Below are 21,266 nucleotides of genomic sequence, written 5' to 3'. Positions count from 1 at the left end.
CTATTCTGTTTCTTTGAGTAGTTGTACTCTGGTCCTGGGTTGGTGTGTATCCTGATGTGTCGATATCTCTATTCTTGTGAAATAGTCTGTTTACCTTCTTCATGCAAGTCTGCCTGACTATTGAGGCAACAGGGCAGAGATTCATCAGATACTGAAAGTGGTGGGGTGCTCAGTCTTTCACTGGAACATTGTTTTTATCACAATAGCTGCCCAAACTGCTGGGGCAGATTTTTCCACCACCTAACGGATAAGCTTTGAACTGGGGGAAATCCTAGGTCTGTGGTTTGAGGCAACTTCTGTCTGGAGTGTTTTTTCCTCACAATCATTGGTCTATTCCAGGTCAAAACTGTCACTGAGTTGTATGTGTTGCTCGAAGACCTCTGAGCTTCCGTCTCTGGTTGATGATGTCATTGGATCCTGTCTATAGTCAGTGACAGTGCACATGTGGCCTAGTAAACTTTGCCCTGCCTGGCAGGTGGCCTCTGCTGTCATGAGTTGATAAGAAGTGAACTCCAGCTAGACAGTATTGTCATACAAATTCAAACTGTTGACAACATACAGAGTGGCAAAAAAGTATTTAGTCAGCCACCAATTGTGCAAGTTCTCCCACTTAAAAAGATGAGAGAGGCCTGTAATTTTCATCATAGGTACACTTCAACCATGACAGACAAAAATAGAAAAAAAATCCAGAAAATCACATTGTAGGATTTTTAATTAATTTATTTGCAAATTATGGTGGAAAATAAGTATTTGGTAAATAACAAAAGTTGATCTCAATACTTTGTTATATACCCTTTGTTGGCAATGACAGAGGTCAAACGTTTTCACAAGGTTTTCACACACTGTTCCTGGTATTTTGGCCCATTCCTACATGCAGATCTCCTCTAGAGCAGTGATGTTTTGGGGCTGTTGCTGGGAAACACGGACTTTCAACTCCCTCCAAAGATTTTCTATGGGGTTGAAATCTGGAGACTGGCTAGGCCACTCCAGTACCTTGAAATGCTTCTTACGAAGCCACTCCTTCATTGCCCGGGCGGTGTGTTTGGGATCCTTGTCATGCTGAAAGACCCAGCCATGTTTCATCTTCAATGCCCTTGCTGATGTAAGGAGGTTTTCACTCAAAATCTCACGATACATGGCCCCATTCATTCTTTCCTTTACACGGATCAGTCGTCCTGGTCCCTTTGCAGAAAAACAGCCCCAAAGCATGTTTCCACCCCCATGCTTCACAGTAGGTATGGCGTTCTTTGGATGCAACTCAGCATTCTTTGTCCTCAAAACACGACAAGTTGAGTTTTTACCAAAAAGTTATATTTTGGTTTCATCTGACCATATGACATTCTCCCAATCTTCTTCTGGATTATCCAAATGCTCTCTAGAAAACTTCAGACGGGCCTGGACATGTACTGGCTTAAGCAGGGGGACACGTCTGGCACTGCAGGATTTGAGTCCCTGGCGGCGTAGTGTGTTACTGATGGTAGGCTTTGTTACTTTGGTCCCAACTCTCTGCAGGTCATTCACGAGGTCCCCCCGTGTGGTTCTGGGATTTTTGTTCACCGTTCTTGTGATCATTTTAACCCCACGGGGTGAGATCTTGCATGGAGCCCCAGATCGAGGGAGATTATCAGTGGTCTTGTATGTCTTCCATTTCGTAATAATTGCTCCCACAGTTGATTTCTTCAAACCAAGCTGCTTACCTACTGCAGATTCAGTCTCCCCAGCCTGGTGCAGGTCTACAATTTTGTTTCTGGTGTCCTTTGACAGCTCTTTGGTCTTGGCCATAGTGGAGTTTGGAGTGTGACTGTTTGAGGTTGTGGACAGGTGTCGTTTATACTGATAACAGGTTCAAACAGGTGCCATTAATACAGGTAACGAGTGGAGGACAGAGGAGTTTCTTAAAGAAGAAGTTACAGGTCTGCGAGAGCCAGAAATCTTGCTTGTTTGTAGGTGACCAAATACTTATTTTTCACCATAATTTGCAAATAAATTCATTAAAAATCCTACAATGTGATTTTCAGGATTTTTTTCTCATTTTGTCTGTCATAGTTGAAGTGTACCTATGATGAAAATTATAGGCCTCTCTCATCTTTTTAAGTGGGAGAACTTGCACAATTGGTGGCTGACTAAATACTTTTTTGCCCCACTGTACATGATTTCAGACTTTGTTTTGAACTAAGTTTGACGTCTGGAAAGTAAAAGCCCAGCATGCTCTCTCTTCCCACATGTTCAGCTCTGGTTTTAATGTCTATGGCTCAGTTGGTAGAGCATGGCGCTTGTAACGCCAGGGTAGTGGGTTCGATCCCCGGGACCACCCATACGTAGAATGTATGCACACATGACTGTAAGTCGCTTTGGATAAAAGCGTCTGCTAAATGGCATATATTATTATTATATATTATTATATATTACTGTACGTCAATCACTGTCACCTGATTTCAATAGAGTCAAGCAACTTTTCCAACCGGCGTTTAAATAAATTTTGCCTTCCTTTTACTCTCAAAACCTCTCTCTGCTCCACAGTTTTTATCCCAGTGAATCACAGTGACAGAGAGGGGGGTCAGGTCTCAGAGCCAACTGAGCCAGGAGGCGACAACCCAAAGTGAGATTAAACTAGCAGTGGTCGTCTAGCAGTGGTGGTATTGGACCAATGGACCAATTCCTTTAGATTAACTTTATTTTATTGGGTTGATTCTTTTAGATGTATTTTCCTCTATAGGGTCCATTCTTACATGTATTTTCCTCTATAGGGTCCATTCTTACATGTATTTTCCTCTATAGGGTCCATTCTTACATGTATTTTCCTCTATAGGGTCCATTCAAAACAGAGACCAAAGAGAGGAGAAAATGTCCTGTTTGTTCCAGACAGAATGAAAACTAGTGGCCAGAATGGACTTTCTCTGGGCGGAGATTGAAGTGAGGTGAACAACAGAGCTGGTAAATTAGTAGAAGATGTTAAAATGCTTTGTTTTGTTTCTGGATGCTAGTTTAGGAAGCATGGGTTAGCTACAAGCTGCTGTCAGTCTTCCGTGTCTGAGGTACAGCGATGTGGTAAAAACGTACAAAGAAATAGAAATACTAGAGCTAGAGCCCAGCTTCAATCACAAAACTGATTTTTTTATATATTTTTTTAGCTTTATTAAGAATGGAACACAACAGCTGGACAGGACATCATAACAACACCAAAAAAGGGGTGACGACCAATCAAGGACCAGATTCATGGCATCCTACCCATCACATATTGGAGCCGTGCAAAGACTGGGTCTATTGGCGATCGAGTAGATATCTTGGGAATGTTTTGTCTCAGTCCGTAGTACTTCAATCTATCCTATTTTATTCCATTTAGATCGATGGGGCTGTTTTAGAATATTAGTTGAGATGCCGATGGGAAACACATGACTGGACACGGGTCAGGTATCAATCAGGTGTCAGTCAATAACAAACAAAACAAAAACCACAGTATTTACAGTACAGTACAGGCAATCAAAGGGTTAACTTGTTTTTTGGTTAACACATTTTGATTGTAAGAGAATGGTACATTAAAGAAAACAGGTATTACATTGCCTTGTTGGATTATGTAAACAAAAAAAATCAACATATATTAACTAGTCCATAATAAATAGTGACGTGACATGAAAAGTTAGCAAATATTAAAAAATGGCACATAAGTTGAATAATAAAACAGCCCTACTATTCAGGAGCCCTAAGGGAACATAACAAGTACAGGATACAGACAAAAGCTCTGGGTTAATTGGGACTGAAAGCTAACTAGCTAACTTATTAATTAAATCTGTGCTTTATAAACAGAACACAAACATTAGGATGTTCTGAGATGTAGAACATGCTTCAAACTTATAAAAACACATTCGCATAAGATACACACTTTCTCTCACACACATACACACGCATGAACAGACACACACACACACACACACACACACACACACACACACACACACACACACACACACACACACACACACACACACACACACACACACACACACACACACACACACACACACACACACACACACACACACACACACACACACACACACACACACAGTATTTATCACATCACTGTATTTATGTTTCGACAGTGAGAATAGGTTATTCATAGACATGCCAAGGATTTGCTGTTTCTAAGTTACAGTATTAGCGACCGTGTTAGCGAGAGAGAGAGAGAGACTACTACTGTTGTAAGTAATGGACATGGGTTAAACAGAATCAACAAAAAAAAGGACCAATCCAAACATGAAATATGGGTGCGTAACACAGAACCTTCTTTGCACTGATGTCAATCGGTCATTTGCATGAAAGTTAAAGTTGTACACACATACAGTATCTGAAGTGAGATTTCAATCCAAAGAGAGAGACTGAAATAGGTCAGGAAAAGAGAACGTTCAGATGTCAACTACTGTCCATTTCGAGGGGTTGATCCCCTCAGCCCCAGGATAGGTCAGCGGTCAGGCGCAGAGCATTGTGGGAGGTGTAGTATTTGGTTCAGTATTGGCTGTGTGTGTCCTCTCCCCTCTCCATGTGTGCCTCTCCTCCGTATCTCCTGTGGTTCCTACGCTCCCGGCGCTGGCTGTGGCGGTGGTTTCGGCGGTACCGGTGGGATCGCCGAGCTGAGGGAGGGGAACACAGGTAGTTACACCTCAAAATTGGTGCAGTAACAACATCTACCATTCTCTGTTTAATTGGTGCAGTGACAACATTTACAATTCAGTTTCTTATTCAGCCCATACTAGAATGAATACACAAATGTTTATACAGAAAAGCCTACCTGGGTGAATAAAGGTTTGTTATCCCAAGAAAGGTTGCATAAGACAACACGTTTAAAAAATAAAATCTGCTGTTTGTCACTCACACTTTGTGCAGATGATCTTGGGCCGGTCCCAGGTGCCATCGGCCCGGCAACGCGCGGTGGGGATGTGGCGCTGGTAGAAACCTTCGGCACACTGATAACGCACCACCGCATGGATGTCATAATGGGACCGCCGACGGCCAATCAGATGGGCATTCTCCACAGCGGGCGGGGTTCCACACAGCACTGTCAGACGGGACAAGATGAACAATTAAGTCAATTCAGTCAGTGTTGAGCAACATCGAAGAAGATACAGTGTGTACTGTATCTAGGGTGTCTGGCTTGCAATTTCTTTTTTTCTCCCTAGGTGAAACACTTGCTACTGAATCCTATACGCGAGGACAGGTGCTTTGCAGATGGCGCAGTGCTCTGTGAATCAATAGAGAGCCAAGGCAGCTCCGATAATCTTTCTCCCTCCCTCTTCCCTCCCTCCCTCTTCAAGGAGCTAGGCTTCAGGCTATCCCATAAATCCTTGCTCTGGGTCTCATTCCAGTGTCACAGTTACATCAGGGCACCTGACACAGAAATTAATGGTGGGATTTCAGAGAATAGATCTGAGGGCAAGACAGTCACTGGCAATTTAATGCCAGCTTTAAACAAGATGGCAAATGTTAGCTTTGCAGTCCAAGTGAGACAAAGGTTTCTGTTTAGATCAACTGGAAGTTTGAAATATTACACACTGGCCCATGAGGATTATTCAGCCAAACCTGTAACTCATTTAGTAGAGCCATACACCAAACCTGTAACTCATTTAGTAGAGCCATACACCAAACCTGTAACTCATTTAGTAGAGCCATACACCAAACCTGTAACTCATTTAGTAGAGCCATACACCAAACCTGTAACTCATTTAGTAGAGCCATACACCAAACCTGTAACTCATTTAGTAGAGCCATACACCAAACCTGTAACTCATTTAGTAGAGCCATACACCAAACCTGTAACTCATTTAGTAGAGCCATACACCAAACCTGTAACTCATTTAGTAGAGCCATACACCAAACCTGTAACTCATTTAGTAGAGCCATACACCAAACCTGTAACTCATTTAGTAGAGCCATACACCAAATCTGTAACTCATTTAGTAGAGCCATACACCAAACCTGTAACTCATTTAGTAGAGCCATACACCAAACCTGTAACTCATTTAGTAGAACCATACACCAAATCTGTAACTCATTTAGTAGAGCCATACACCAAACCTGTAACTCATTTAGTAGAGCCATACACCAAACCTGTAATTCATTTAGTAGAGCCATACACCAAACCTGTAACTCGTTTGGTAGAGCCATACACCAAATCTGTAACTCATTTAGTAGAACCATACACCAAACCTGTAACTCATTTAGTAGAGCCATACACCAAACCTGTAACTCATTTAGTAGAGCCATACACCAAACCTGTAACTCATTTAGTAGAGCCATACACCAAACCTGTAACTCGTTTGGTAGAGCCATACACCAAATCTGTAATTCATGGATAAAAAGGCCACAGGTGAGTACTGCTGTGTTTGGAGAACAATGTAAGCAAACTTTGCAGGTGGAGGTAAAGGTGGAGGTGGAGGTAGAGGTACTGTAGAGGTAGAGGTGGAGGTACAGGTACTGCAGAGGTAGAGGTGGAGGTACTTTAAAGGTAGAGTTTTGAAAAATATTTTTTACCTTTATTTTACTAGGCAAGTCAGTAAAGAAAAATTCTTATTTTCAATGACGGCCTAGGAACAGTGGGTTAACTGCCTATTTAGGGGCAGAATGACAGATTTTGTACCTTGTCAGCTCGGGGATTTGAACTTGCAACCTTTCGGTTACTACTACTACTAGTACTGTAGAGGTAGAGGTGAAGGTGGAGGTACCGTAGAGGTATAGGTACTATAGAGGTAGAGGTGGAGAAGCAGGTACTGATGAGGTAGAGGTGGAGGTGGAGGTAGTGGTACTGTAGAGGTACTGTAGAGGTAGAAGTGGAGGTACTGTCATGGTAGAGTTGGAGGTAGAGGTACTGTTGAGGTAAAGGTGGTGGTACTATAGAGGTAGAGGTGGAGGTACCGTAGAGGTAGAGGTGGAGGTACTGTAGTGGTAGAGGTGGAGGTAGAGGTACTGTTGAGGTAGGGGTGGAGGTACTGTAGAGGTACTGTAGAGGTAGAGGTGGAGGTGGAGGTACTGTAGAGGTAGAGGTACTGTAGAGGTAGAGGTGGAGGTACTGTAGAGGTACTGTAGAGGTAGAGGGGGAGGTGGAGATACTGTAGAGGTAGAGGTACTGTAGAGGTAGAGGTGGAGGTACTGTAGAGGTGGAGGTGGAGGTACTGTAGAGGTAGAGGTACTGTAGAGGTAGAGGTAGAGGTGGAGGTACTGTAGAGGTAGAGGTGGAGGAACTGTAAAGGTAGAGGTAGCGGTGGAGGTACTGTTTAGGTAGAGGTGGAGGTACAGTAAAGGTAGAGGTGGCGGTGGAGGTACTGTAGAGGTAGAGGTGGAGGAACTGTAAGGTATAGGTAGAGGTGGAGGTAATGTAGAGGTGAAGTTGGAGGTACTGTAGAGGTAGAGGTACTGTAGAGGTAGAGGTGGTGGTAATGTAGAGGTGAAGTTGAAGGTACTGTAGAGGTAGAGGTGGAGGTACTGTAGAGGTAGAGGTGGAGGTACTGTAGAGGTAGAGGTGGAGGAACTGTAGAGGTGGAGGTGGAGGTAATGTAGAGGTGGAGTTGGAGGTACTGTAGAGGTAGAGATGGAGGTACTGTAGAGGTAGAGGTGGAGGTAATGTAGAGGTGAAGTTGGAGGTACTGTAGAGGTAGAGGTTGAGGTACTATAAAGGTAGAGGTGGAGGTGGAGGTACTATAGCGGTAGAGGTACTGTGGAGGTACTGTAGAGGTAGAGGTACTGTGGAGGTACTGTAGAGGTAGAGGTACTGTGGAGGTAGATGTACTGTAAAGGTAGAGGTGGACATGGAGGTACTGTAGAGGTGGAGGTAGAGGTACTGTAGAGGTAGAGGTGGAGGTACTATAGAAGTAGAGGTACTGTAAAGGTAGAGGTGGACGTGGAGGTACTGTAGAGGTGGAGGTGGAGGAACTGTAGAGGTGGAGGAAGAGATACTGTAGAGGTAGAGGTGGAGGTAGAGGTACTGTGGAAATGGAGGTAGAGGTTCTGTAGAGGTGGAGGTAGAGGTACTGTAGATGTAGATGTGGAGGAACTGTAGAGGTAGAGGTGGAGGTACTATAGAAGTAGAGGTACTGTGGAGGTAGAGGTAGAGGTGGAGGTACTATAGAAGTAGAGGTACTGTGGAGGTAGAGGTGGAGGTGGAGGTACTGTAGAGGTAGAGGTACTGTGGAGGTACTGTAGAGATAGAGATACTGTAGAGGTAGATGTACTGTAAAGGTAGAGGTGGAGGTGGAGGAACTGTAGAGGTGGAGGAAGAGATACTGTAGAGGTAGAGGTGGAGGTAGAGGTACTGTGGAAATGGAGGTAGAGGTACTGTAGAGGTAGAGGTGGAGGTAGAGGTGGAGGTACTGTAGAGGTAGAGATACTGTAGATGTAGAGGTACTGTAGGCGTAGAGGTGGAGCTGGAGGTACTGTAAAGGTAGAGATGGAGGTGGAGGTTGAGGAACTGTAGAGGTGCTGTAGAGGTAGAGGTTGAGGAACTGTAGAGGTGGAGGTACTGTAAAGGTAGAGGAGGAGGAACTGTACAGGTGGAGGTAGATGTACTGTATAGGTATTGTAGAGGTAGAGTTGGAGGTTCTGTAGAGGTGGAGGTAGAGGTACTGTAGAGGTGGAGGTACTGTAGAGGTGGAGGTAGAGGTACTGTAGAGGTAGAGGTACTGTAGAGGTACTGTGGAGGTACTGTAGAGGTGGAGGTGGAGGTACTGTAGAGGTGGAGGTAGAGGTACTGTAGAGGTGGAGGTACTGTAGAGGTGGAGGTGGAGGTACTGTAGAGGTAGGTACTGTAGAGGTACTGTGGAGGTACTGTAGAGGTAGAGTTAGAGTACTGTAGAGGTGGAGGTAGAGGTACTGTGTAGGTAGAGGTGGAGGTGGAGTTACTATAGAGGTAGAGGTACTGTGGAGGTACTGTAGAGATAGAGTTAGAGGTACTGTAGAGGTACTGTGGAGGTACTGTAGAGGTACTGTGGAGGTACTGTAGAGGTACTGTGGAGGTACTGTAGAGGTAGAGTTAGAGGCACTGTAGAGGTACTGTAGAGGTGGAGGTAGAGGTACTGTGTAGGTAGAGGTGGAGGTGGAGTTACTATAGAGGTAGAGGTACTGTGGAGGTACTGTAGAGATTGAGGTACTGTAGAGGTAGATGTACTGTAAAGGTAGAGGTGGAGGTGGAGGTACTGTAGAGGTGGAGGTGGGGGTACTGTAGAGGTAGAGGTTGAGGAACTGTAGAGGTGGAGGTACTGTAGATGTAGAAGTAGAGGTGGAGGTACTGTAGAGGTAGAGGTGAAGGAACTGAAGAGGTGGAGGAAGAGGTCCTGAGGAGGTAGAGGTGGAGGTAGAGGTACTGTAGAGGAACTGTGGAGGTGGAGGAAGAGGTCCTGAGGAGGTAGAGGTGGAGGTAGAGGTATTGTAGAGGAACTGTGGAGGTGGAGGTAGAGGTAGAGGTTCTGTAGAGGTGGAGGTAGAGATAGAGCTGGAGGTACTGTAGAGGTAGAGATACTGTAGAGGTAGAGGTACTGTAGACGTAGAGGTACTGTAGAGGTACTGCAGATGTGGAGGTAGAGGTACTGTAGAGGTAGAGTTAGAGGTACTGTAGAGGTACTGTAGAGGTGGAGGTAGAGGTACTGTAGAGGTAGAGGTGGTAGAGGTAGCGGTAGAGGTACTGTAGAGGTGGAGGAAGACCAAGAACAAGGAGAGTAATCTCTGATGAAATTCGAGCGACAATGGTGGACCATATTAAATCTTTTTTTGGGGCTGCAATCTGAGTTGCAGTTAACTCTAATGAATTTATCCTCTGCAGCATAGGTAACTCTGGGTTGAAGCTACAATCATCAAGCGCTGAAACTGGCTCTCATAAGGGCCGCTACTGGAAAGACCCAGATTTACCTACAGTATGTCAGAGGGAGGTGACCAACCATATGCCACATCCTTAAGAAACAAATCTCTGGATGAAGCAAATGTAAAGAGTCCCATTTGAAAGGAATTCCCAAAGAGTGAAGGAAAAACGCTATGAATATGTGTAAGTAAGCAATGTAGTAGTATTACACTCTTCAAACACTAGAGACTCATTGATGTTGCCAGTGAACTTTACTATACAGCAATTACAGTATTTACTGTCATTTCAGAGAATCATGGAGTTGGATGCAAGTCCCATCCCCCAGGAACTCATACTCATAGATGAGGCTGGATTCAATTTAGCAAAGACGAGGAGCAGAGGAAGGAACATCATTGGTCAACGCGCCATCACTGAGGTACTGTACCTGGCCAGAGTGGGAGAAATGTCACCATATACGCAGCTATGAGCCACAATAGGGACCTCCAGCTCCATGCCACCCTTGGACCATACAACACTGCCCACTGGGGAAACTGGCTAACTGTTTTGTATTTTGACTACCTGAGATGTAGTTTCAGCAAACGTGTGTTAACAATTGGGAAAAACTGTAAATGTAATACAGACTTCTGTTTGTTGTGTCAGCAATGTTGAAGCTTTATTCTCTTTTCACACTTCATAGAGGAAAATATGAGAGTGCATTGTGCCTATTGAGGTTTGACAGCCTGCATATTGATCGGGTTGTATATCTAGAGGAATATCAGTGCTTTTGAAATAGCACTCTGTCTGTCTGTCTGTCTGTCTGTCTGTCTGTCTGTCTGTCTGTCTGTCTGTCTGTCTGTCTGTCTGTCTGTCTGTCTGTCTGTCTGTCTGTCTGTCTGTCTGTCTGTCTGTCTGTCTGTCTGTCTGTCTGTCTGTCTGTCTGTCTGTCTGTCTGTCTGTCTGTCTGTCTGTCTGTCTGTCTGTCTGTCTGTCTGTCTGTCTGTCTGTCTGTCTGTCTCTGTCTGACTAGTGTATCCCACTAGTCAATAATAAATAACCTGTTGAACTAAACACGGTGATTGACATGTTTCATCAAAAGGCAATATTTCTTTTGGCAACTTGAGTTGATAAAACTGTCATTATGCTCTTACACTCTGATGTCAAGTGTGCGTGTTTCCTCGCCAGACATTCTATTGACAGAACAGAGCAATCCCCAGAGGATACAAGGCTTCGTAGAGTAAATTGGAAAGTCATATGAAACAGTATTTCCAAAATCCTTATTTGCCATGATGACTTTGTTCCTCCAAATGAACATGACATCCTGTTTCTAGCCACAGCCCAGTTTGAAGGACGCTATTGTAAATGCATTCTTATTGTTTTACCTGTACCATGGCTATGTTAAGTCCTGTGATCCTACCTGCTCCTTTCTGAAGACACCATGGCTATGTTAAGTCCTGTGATCCTACCTGCTCCTTTCTGAAGACACCATGGCTATGTTAAGTCCTGTGATCCTACCTGCTCCTTTCTGAAGACACCATGGCTATGTTAAGTCCTGTGATCCTACCTGCTCCTTTCTGAAGACACCATGGCTATGTTAAGTCCTGTGATCCTACCTGCTCCTTTCTGAAGACACCATGGCTATGTTAAGTCCTGTGATCCTACCTGCTCCTTTCTGAAGACACCATGGCTATGTTAAGTCCTGTGATCCTACCTGCTCCTTTCTGAAGACACCATGGCTATGTTAAGTCCTGTGATCATACCTGCTCCTTTCTGAAGACACCATGGCAATGTTAAGTCCTGTGATCCTACCTGCTCCTTTCTGAAGACACCATGGCTATGTTAAGTCCTGTGATCCTACCTGCTCCTTTCTGAAGACACCATGGCTATGTCAAGTCCTGTGATCCTACCTGCTCCTTTCTGAAGACATGGAGCTGGTTGCACCATGGCTTTGTTAAAACTTCTTAGGGCTGCAATCCCGTTAACGGGATCGATATGACAACAGCCAGTGAAAGTGCAGAGCGCCAAATTCAAACAACAGAAATCTCATAATTTAAATTCCTCAAACATACATGTATCTTATTTTGTAATCTTGTTGTTAATCCCACCAAAGTGTCCGATTTCAAATAGGCTTTACAGCGAAAGAACCACAAACGATTATGTTAGGTCAGAGCCAAGTCACAGAAAAACACAGCCATTTTTCCAGCCAAAGAGAGGAGTCACATAAAGCACAAATAGAGATAAAATGAATCACTAACCTTTGATTATCTTCATCAGATGACACTCATAGGACTTCAGGTTACACAATACATGTATGTTTTGTTCAATAAAGTGCATATCTATATTTTTTTAAATCTCAGTATACATTGGCGCGCTACGTTCACTAGTTCCAAAAACATCCGGTGATATTGCAGAGCCACATAATTTTACAGAAGTACTCATTATAAATGTCGATGAAAATACAATTGTTAGACATGGAAATATAGATACACTTCTCCTTAATGCAACCGCTGTGTCAGATTTTTTTTAAACGTACGGAAAAAGCAAACCATGCAATAATCTGAGTACAGCTTTCAGACAACAAAGCAGCCCAAAAGATATCCTCCATATTGGGTAGTCAACAGAAGTCATAAATAGCATTATACATATTCACTTACCTTTCATGATCTTCATCAGAATGCACTCCCAGGATTCCCAGTTCCACATTAAATGTTTGATTTAGTTCGATAATGTCCATCATTTATGTCCAAAGAGCTACTTTTGTTAGCACGTTTGGTTAACAAATCCAAAGTCATGAAGTGGGTTCCCTAGTTGCAGACGAAATGATGTATGGAATCAATCTTTAGGATGTTTTTAACATAAAACATCAATAATGTTCCAACCGGAGAATTCCATTGTCTTCAGAAGAGCGATGGAACAGAGCTCCCTCTCATGTGAACGCGCATGGTCAGAGCATGGTCAGCTCATGGCAGACCTGACTCATTCCCTTCTCATTCAGTGCCACTTCACAGTAGAATCCTCAAACAAGTTTCCAAAGACGGTTGACATCTAGTGGAAGCCTTAGGAAGTGCAACATCACCAATATCCCACTGTGTATTCAATAGGGGCTGGGTTGAAAATCGACCAACCTCAGATTTCCCACTTCCTGTTTGGATTTCTTCTCAGGTTGCCTGCCATATGAGTTCTGTTATACTCGCAAACATCATTCAAACAGTTTTATAAACTTCAGAGTGTTTTCTATCCAATACTACTAATAATATGCATATATTAGTAACCGGGACTGAGGAGCAGGCCGTTTACTCTGGGCACCTCTGGGCACCTTTCATCCAAGCTATTCAATACTGCCCCTGCAGCCATAAGAAGTTATTAAGTCCTGTGATCCTACCTGTGCCTTTTTTGCAGATGTAGGGCAGGTTATAGTTGCAGGGCACGTCATTCCACTTGCCCTCCTCATGAGCGATGGTCACCACACAGTCCTCTCCGCCCGCAAAGAAGTTATCAGGCTGGCTCTCCCTCCAGTTTTCATACACCTACACAATACCACACACTTACAGTATGTCACATTATATTAATCTTGGCTTTAAATCTATTATAAAGTAATACTCAGCAGTTTATACATGGGATCCTATGTTTGCTCCTCTGTAGCTCAGTTGGTAGAGCATGGCCCTTGCTACGCCAATACAGTGGGTTCAATTCCTGGGAGCACCCATACTTAAAATGTATGAATGACTGTTGCTTTGGATAAAAGTGTCTGCTAAATCTTGTGTATATATCATCTGTTGTACAAAGACACACTTTACATACAAAGTGTTCCAACTTTGAGGTATATATCACATACAATGCAGTATAACATGAGCTGTTATTGACAGAGAGAAATATAGAACGTCACCAGGTCATTGGCGTCAGTCCACTGGAAGTCCTCCTCCACTGTGCGATCATTCAGGCCGATCCAGGCGTTATCATGGCCCAGCCCATTGATGAACTCCTGCTCGGTGACCGAGGTGATACTGCTGAGGTGGGCGCTCTGCTCTCTGCAGTCCTTCTCTGCATCCTCCCAGGTGTGTCTGTGAGAGAAGTACCTGAAGTGAAGAAAACAGGTTTTTGTTAGATCAATAGTAGGGCAGTATTCAATCCAATATTCAGCATTACAGCGTGATTTAAATGTAAAGGCAATGTTCTGCATTCATCAGAAATGTTGCGTACTCAATAGAAAATTACCTTTACATTTCTGTTGCTCAATGCAGGATTCCTTCATCCCTCAGCCACCAAGGCTAAAAATAGATGATAGATGACGTCTCAAACTCAAGGCCCGCGGGCCAGATCCATTTTAAGTGTGGCCCTCCGGAGCTCGGTGAAGACCGAATGCGGCCCGCGGGGGGAAATTAGTTTGACACCCCTGATACAGTTGAATGTTTAGAGGATAGGTTCGTTGTCAGTTCTTTTTTCTCACGTACCTGTAGCAGTGGCCATGGAACTTCCTCCATCCATGTTCACAACCCTCGACATCTAGAGAGAGCAGATGAGAAAGGAGAGTATTGAGGGAAAGAAGAAGCAGACAGGGATAGGAAAAAGATGTTAGAGTATGGAAGACGGGAGGGGGCAAAGAAAGACAAATGAAGGAGGCAAGGAAGGGAGAAGAAAATTGAGTGAAAAAGATAAGTGATGAAGAGAGAAAGGAGAGTAGGACGATAGAGGAAAAGAGGAACAGTGACAGAGAGAAGATGAGAGGTGAAGAGAAGGAGAGAGAGATGTGGAGAGAAGAGAGGTGGAGGGAAGGAGAGAGAGAGATGGAGGGAATGAGAGAGAGAAGTGGAGAGAAGAAGAGAGAGAGAGGTGGAGGGAAGGAGAGAGAGAAGAAGAGAGAGAGAGGTGGAGGGAAGGAGAGAGAGAAGAAGAGAGAGAGAGGTGGAGGGAAGGAGAGAGAGAGGTGGAGGGAAGGAGAGAGAGGAGTGGAGAGAAGAAGAGAGAGAGAGGTGGAGGGAAGGAGAGAGAGAAGTGGAGAGAAGAAGAGAGAGAGGTGGAGGGAAGGAGAGAGAGAGAAGTGGAGAGAAGAAGAGAGAGAGAGGTAGAGGGAAGGAGAGAGGTAGAGGGAAGGAGAGAGAGAAGTGGAGGGAAGATGAAAGAGAGAGGTGGAGGGAAGGAGAGAGAGGAGTGGAGAGAAGAAGAGAGAGATGTGGAGGGAAGGAGAGAGAGGAGTGGAGAGAAGAAGAGAGAGAGGTGGAGGGAAGGAGAGAGAGAGAGGTGGAGGGAAGGAGAGAGAGAGAGGTGGAGGGAAGGAGAGAGAGGAGTGGAGAGAAGAAGAGAGAGAGAGGTGGAGGGAAGGAGAGAGAGGAGTGGAGAGAAGAAGAGAGAGAGGTGGAGGGAAGGAGAGAGAGGAGTGGAGAGAAGAAGAGAGAGAGGTGGAGGGAAGGAGAGAGAGAGGTGAAGGGAAGGAGAGAGAGGAGTGGAGGGAAGAAGAGAAAGAGGTGGAGGGAAGGAGAGAGAGAGATGGAGGGAAGGAGAGAGAGGAGTGGAGTGAAGAAGAGAGAGAGAGGTGGAGGGAAGGAGAGAGAGAGGTGGAGGGAAGGAGAGAGAGAAGTGGAGAGAAGAAGAGGAGAGAGATGGAGGGAAGGAGAGAGAGGAGTGGAGAGAAGAAGAGAGAGAGAGAGGTGGAGGGAAGGAGAGAGAGGTGGAGGGAAGGAGAGAGAGAGGTGGAGGGAAGGAGAGAGAGAAGTGGAGGGAAGAATAGAAAGAGAGGTGGAGGGAAGGAGAGAGAGGTGGAGGGAAGGAGAGAGAGAGGTGGAGGGAAGGAGAGAGAGGTGGAGGGAAGGAGAGGGAGAGTGGAGAGAAGAAGAGAGAGAGAGGTGGAGGGAAGGAGAGAGAGGAGTGGAGAGAAGAAGAGAGAGGGTGGAGGGAAGGAGAGAGAGGAGTGGAGAGAAGAAGAGAGAGAGGTGGAGGGAAGGAGAGAGAGATAGGTGGAGGGAAGGAGAGAGAGAGAAGTGGAGGGAAGGAGAGAGAGAAGTGGAGGGAAGGAGAGAGAGGAGTGGAGAGAAGAAGAGAGAGAGAGGTGGAGGGAAGGAGCGAGAGGAGTGGAGAGAAGAAGAGAGAGAGGTGGAGGGAAGGAGAGAGAGGAGTGGAGAGAAGAAGAGAGAGAGAGGTGGAGGGAAGGAGAGAGAGAGGTGGAGGGAAGGAGAGAGAGGAGTGGAGGGAAGAAGAGAGAGAGAGGTGGAGGGAAGGAGAGAGAGAGGTGGAGGGAAGGACAGAGAGAGGTGAAGGGAAGGAGAGAGAGAGGTGGAGGGAAGGAGAGAGAGAAGTGGAGGGAAGGAGAGAGAGGAGTGGAGAGAAGAAGAGAGAGAGAGGTGGAGAGAAGAAGAGAGAGGTGGAGGAAAGGAGAGAGAGAGGTGGAGGGAAGGAGAGGGAGAGGTGGAGGGAAGGAGAGAGAGGAGTGGAGAGAAGAAGAGAGAGAGATGGAGGGAATGAGAGAGAGGAGTGGAGAGAAGAAGAGAGAGAGAGGTGGAGGGAAGGAGAGAGAGAGTTTGAGGGAAGGCGAGGGAGAGGTGGAGGGAAGGAGGGAGAGGTGGAGGGAAGGAGAGAGAGAAGTGGAGGGAAGAAGAGAAAGAGAGGTGGAGGGAAGGAGAGAGAGAGATGGAGGGAAGGAGAGAGGTGGAGGGAAGGAGAGGGAGAGGTGGAGGGAAGGAGAGAGGGAGGTGGAGTGAAGGAGAGAAAGAGTGGTGGAGGGAAGGAGAGAGAGAAGTGGAGGGAAGAAGAGAAAGAGAGGTGGAGGGAAGGAGAGGGAGAGGTGGAGGGAAGGAGAGAGAGGAGTGGAGAGAAGAAGAGAGAGAGATGGAGGGAAGGAGAGAGAAAGGTGGAGGGAAGGAGAGGGAGAGGTGGAAGGAAGGAGGGAGAGGTGGAGGGAAGGAGAGAGAGAAGTGGAGGGAAGAAGAGAAAGAGAGGTGGAGGGAAGGAGAGAGAGAGATGGAGGGAAGGAGAGAGGTGGAGGGAAGGAGAGGGAGAGGTGGAGGGAAGGAGAGAGGGAGGTGGAGTGAAGGAGAGAAAGAGTGGTGGAGGGAAGGAGAGAGAGAAGTGGAGGGAAGAAGAGAAAGAGAGGTGGAGGGAAGGAGAGAGAGGAGTGGAGAGAAGAAGAGAGAGAGGTGGAGGGAAGGAGAGAGAGGAGTGGAGAGAAGAAGAGAGAGGGAGGTGGAGGGAAGGAGAGAGAGAGAGGTGGAGGGAAGGAGAGAGAGAGGTGGAGGGAAGGAGAGAGAGAAGTGGAGGGAAGGAGAGAGAGAAGTGGAGGGAAGAAGAGAAAGAGAGGTGGAGGGAAGGAGAGAGAGGTGGAGGGAAGGAGAGAGAGGTGGAGGGAAGGAGAGGGAGAGGTGGAGGGAAGGAGAGAGAGAAGTGGAGGGAAGGAGAGAGAGAGAGGTGGAGAGAAGGAGAGAGAGGAGTGGAGAGAAGAAAAGAGAGAGGTGGAGGGAAGGAGAGAGAGGAGTGGAGAGAAGAAGAGAGAGAGAGAGAGGTAGAGGGAAGGAGAGAGAGAGGTGGAGGGAAGGACAGGGAGAGGTGGAGGGAAGGAGAGAGAGAGGTGGAGGGAAGGAGAAAGAGGAGTGGAGAGAAGAAGAGAGAGAGGTGGAGGGAAGGAGAGAGAGGAGTGGAGAGAAGAAGAGAGAGAGAGGTGGAGGGAAGGAGAGAGAGAGGTGGAGGGAAGGAGAGGGAGAGGTGGAGGGAAGGAGGGAGAGGTGGAGGGAAGGAGAGAGAGAAGTGGAGCGAAGAAGAGAAAGAGAGGTGGAGGGAAGGAGAGAGAGATGGAGGGAAGGAGAGAGGTGGAGGGAAGGAGAGGGAGAGGTGGAGGGAAGGAGAGAGGGAGGTGGAGGGAAGGAGAGAAAGAGTGGTGGAGGGAAGGAGAGAGAGAAGTGGAGGGAAGAAGAGAAAGAGAGGTGGAGGGAAGGAGAGAGAGGAGTGGAGAGAAGAAGAGAGAGAGGTGGAGGGAAGGAGAGAGAGGAGTGGAGAGAAGAAGAGAGAAAGAGAGGTGGAGGGAAGGAGAGAGAGGTGGAGGGAAGGAGAGAGAGGTGGAGGGAAGGAGAGGGAGAGGTAGAGGGAAGGAGAGAGAGAAGTGGAGGTAAGGAGAGAGAGAGAGGTGGAGGGAAGGAGAGAGAGGAGTGGAGAGAAGAAGAGAGAGAGAGGTGGAGGGAAGGAGAGAGAGGAGTGGAGAGAAGAAAAGAGAGAGGTGGAGGGAAGGAGAGAGAGGAGTGGAGAGAAGAAAAGAGAGAGGTGGAGGGAAGGAGAGAGAGGTGGAGGGAAGGAGAGAGAGGAGTCGAGAGAAGAAGAGAGAGAGAGGTAGAGGGAAGGAGAGAGAGAGGTGGAGGGAAGGACAGGGAGAGGTGGAGGGAAGGAGAGGGAGAAGAAGAGAGAGAGAGGTGGAGGGAAGGAGAGAGAGAGGTGGAGGGAAGGAGAGAGAGGAGTGGAGAGAAGAAGAGAGAGTGAGGTGGAGGGAAGGACAGGGAGAGGTGGAGGGAAGGAGAGAGAGAAGTGGAGAGAAGAAGAGAGAGAGAGGTGGAGGGAAGGAGAGAGAGAGAGGTGGAGGGAAGGAGAGAGAGGAGTGGAGAGAAGAAGAGAGAGAGAGGTGGAGGGAAGGAGAGAGGATTATTGTTACACCCTCTCAACCTGTCATTCAGTATTGTGCCTCTCAGGACCTGCAAGGCCACACTTTAATAACGTTGAGACTGAATGAACCATTAAACCTGCAATCATGGATCCTCCATTTCCATTCTCAGCACACGCTGTTCCTATCTCTACATTATGAGGTCTCATTAATAACTCCAAGGGTTATGGGTTCATTAACCCTCATTGCTATTAGTGTTTCTGAACACACAGAGGGGGGCAGATGAGGAGGTGTGGGCTGTCAGAGTGACTCTGAATCCAGCGAGGTGTGTGTGTTTGCGCTCATTTGAGAGTGTGTGTATCTGTGCTAGTTTGGCTGTATGTGTGTGTTTCGGTGTACATCCATCAGCCAGCTCTCTGCGGCATAGTGACAGGTACAGACAGGTACACTGCCTGATAGCCGGTGAGTGATACTGCAGTGAAATAGTGCTCTCTGGAACTTTAGCCTCTGATAAATCAGCTGATACTACACATAACAACACTGACCAAGGAGACATGGACACCAAGAGCGTTATTTTCATAAGGGACTAACTGCATGGGGAATTGACTTGGGTGGGAGCTCAGTTAAGACATTCCACTGTATCATCTGGAGGTGCAAATGCCACTTATTTCTGTGTATCTCAGAAAAAAAGTGATCATCTATATCTCTCTCTGTTTAGGCTGTGTGTATTGACTAAGTAGCACAGGAGGTTGGTGGCACCTTAATTGGGGAGGACAGGCTCATGGTAATGGAGTGGAATACGTAGAATGGTATCAAATATATCAAACACATGGTTTCCATGGTTTCCTGGTGTTTGATGCCATTCCATTCTCTCCGATCTAGACATTAATATGAGCCGTCCTCCCCTCAGCAGCCTCCACTGCTATGTAGTGTGTTGACCAGTGTGTACGCACTCTCTTACCCTTCTCACAGGTGTCTCCTGCGTAGCTGGGCAGACAGAGACAGATGAACGAGTCGATCTTGTCGATGCAGGTGCCTCCGTTGAGACACGGGTTGGACTGGCAGTCATCCACGTCTGTCAGAAGAACACACAAAACAGGTTAGCGAGTCTGTGTACAGAACCCATCCTCTGTAGGCATGGCTCAGGCCTTTCTCTGTAATCTCAGACTACGTAACATAAATGGTACTCAAGATTTTAGTTCTGGATCAACTGAGATGAAGTTTTTCCGTGACCCAAGCGTTTGATGTCAGTGGGAGATTTGTGGAAAACATTCCAGCTGGACTAGATAGTAGTCAGGACAGAGCAAAGTCAACAACGTCCGCAGCGCTGATGTTCTCCCTAGACGGATTGATTGGTGTGACACACAGGAAAGATGTTTCCTACGTTTTCTATCTCCATCAACAGAAGCAGTGGGCTGTGGGTACAACAATACCTCAATCCACAACACCAGGGAACTGTATCCAAATCCAACTAATTTAACAAAGACCTCTCTTGACATTTGTCTTTATGTCACTACTACTTGTCTTTATGTCACTACTACTTGTCTTTATGTCACTACTACTTGTCTTTATATCACTACTACTTGTCTTTATGTCACTACTACTTGTCTTTATATCACTACTACTTGTCTTTATGTCACTACTACTTGTCTTTATATTTACATTTACATTTAAGTCATTTAGCAGACGCTCTTATCCAGAGCGACTTACAACTACTTGTCTTTATGTCACTACCACTTGTCTTTATGTCACTACTACTTGTCATTCTGTCACTACCACTTGTCTTTATGTCACTACTACTTGTCTTTATGTCACTACTACTTGTCTTTATGTCACTACTACTTGTCTTTATGTCACTAATACTTGTCTTTATGTCACTACTACTTGTCTTTATGTCACTACTACTTGTCATTCTGTCACTACCACTTGTCTTTATGTCACTACTACTTGTCTTTATGTCACTACTACTTGTCTTTATGTCACTACTCCTTGTCTTTATATCACTACCACTTGTCTTTATGTCACTACCACTTGTCTTTATGTCACTACCACTTGTCTTTATGTCACTACTACTTGTCTTTATGTCACTACCACTTGTCTTTATGTCACTACTACTTGTCTTTATGTCACTACTACTTGTCATTATGTCACTACCACTTGTCTTTATGTCACTACTACTTGTCTTTATGTCACTACCACTTGTCTTTATGTCACTACCACTTGTCTTTATGTCACTACTACTTGTCTTTATGTCACTACTACTTGTCTTTATGTCACTACTACTTGTCTTTATGTCACTACTACTTGTCTTTATGTCACTACCACTTGTCTTTATGTCACTACCACTTGTCTTTATGTCACTACCACTTGTCTTTATGTCACTACCACTGACTTTGCTGACAGCTGTTTTATCGATTAAACATGTTTAATTACTGTGACTGTGGTTGTCCCACCTAGCTATCTTAAAGTGAATGCACAAATTGCAAGTTGCTCTGGATAAAACAAAAGCATCTGCTAAATGGATTTTTTTTGTAAGGGAGGATGATCATTTCATTCTCACCATGGCAACTAGAGATTAGTGTGGGTGTTTTCTGTTTGTCTGTCTTTGTCCCTCTCCTTCTTGCTGCATGAATCAGAGCACTATGAGAGTACTTCAGAACCAAACCATTTATTTCATTATTCCTGTGCCAAGCACTCTCTCTCTCACACTCTCTGCTTCTCTCTCTTGCTCTATCTCTTTCTCGCTCTCTTGTCCTTGTTACACTCCAAGAGGGTTTACTATGACCCCTTAAATCTGTTCACACCGCACAAAAACACAACAGAGATATTTTTTTCACATTCACAAATCACAATAACAACTCCTGTAGTCTCCTGAAAGTC

General features: G+C 45.6%; 1 protein-coding gene across 1 annotated transcript in view; it reads right to left on the bottom strand.

The window, feature by feature from the left end:
* Positions 1-2,985: 2,985 nt before the first annotated feature.
* LOC124009962 (neurocan core protein-like) overlaps positions 2,986-21,266 on the bottom strand; it is a 161,982-nt gene continuing 143,701 nt past the window's right edge. Inside the window, exons 15-20 of the mRNA XM_046322233.1 lie at positions 19,348-19,461; positions 14,266-14,317; positions 13,701-13,890; positions 13,197-13,341; positions 4,871-5,053; positions 2,986-4,628 (exon numbers count right to left, since the gene is read on the bottom strand). Coding sequence (XP_046178189.1) covers positions 4,504-4,628; positions 4,871-5,053; positions 13,197-13,341; positions 13,701-13,890; positions 14,266-14,317; positions 19,348-19,461 — 809 coding nt within the window. The 3' untranslated portion in view covers positions 2,986-4,503. The remainder of the gene's footprint in view (positions 4,629-4,870; positions 5,054-13,196; positions 13,342-13,700; positions 13,891-14,265; positions 14,318-19,347; positions 19,462-21,266) is intronic.

Source organism: Oncorhynchus gorbuscha, linkage group LG22 (assembly GCF_021184085.1).
Source record: "Oncorhynchus gorbuscha isolate QuinsamMale2020 ecotype Even-year linkage group LG22, OgorEven_v1.0, whole genome shotgun sequence".
NCBI lineage: Eukaryota > Metazoa > Chordata > Actinopteri > Salmoniformes > Salmonidae > Oncorhynchus > Oncorhynchus gorbuscha.
The sequence above is the reverse complement of the archived record's forward strand: the minus strand, read 5'-3'. Positions and strand labels throughout refer to the sequence as shown.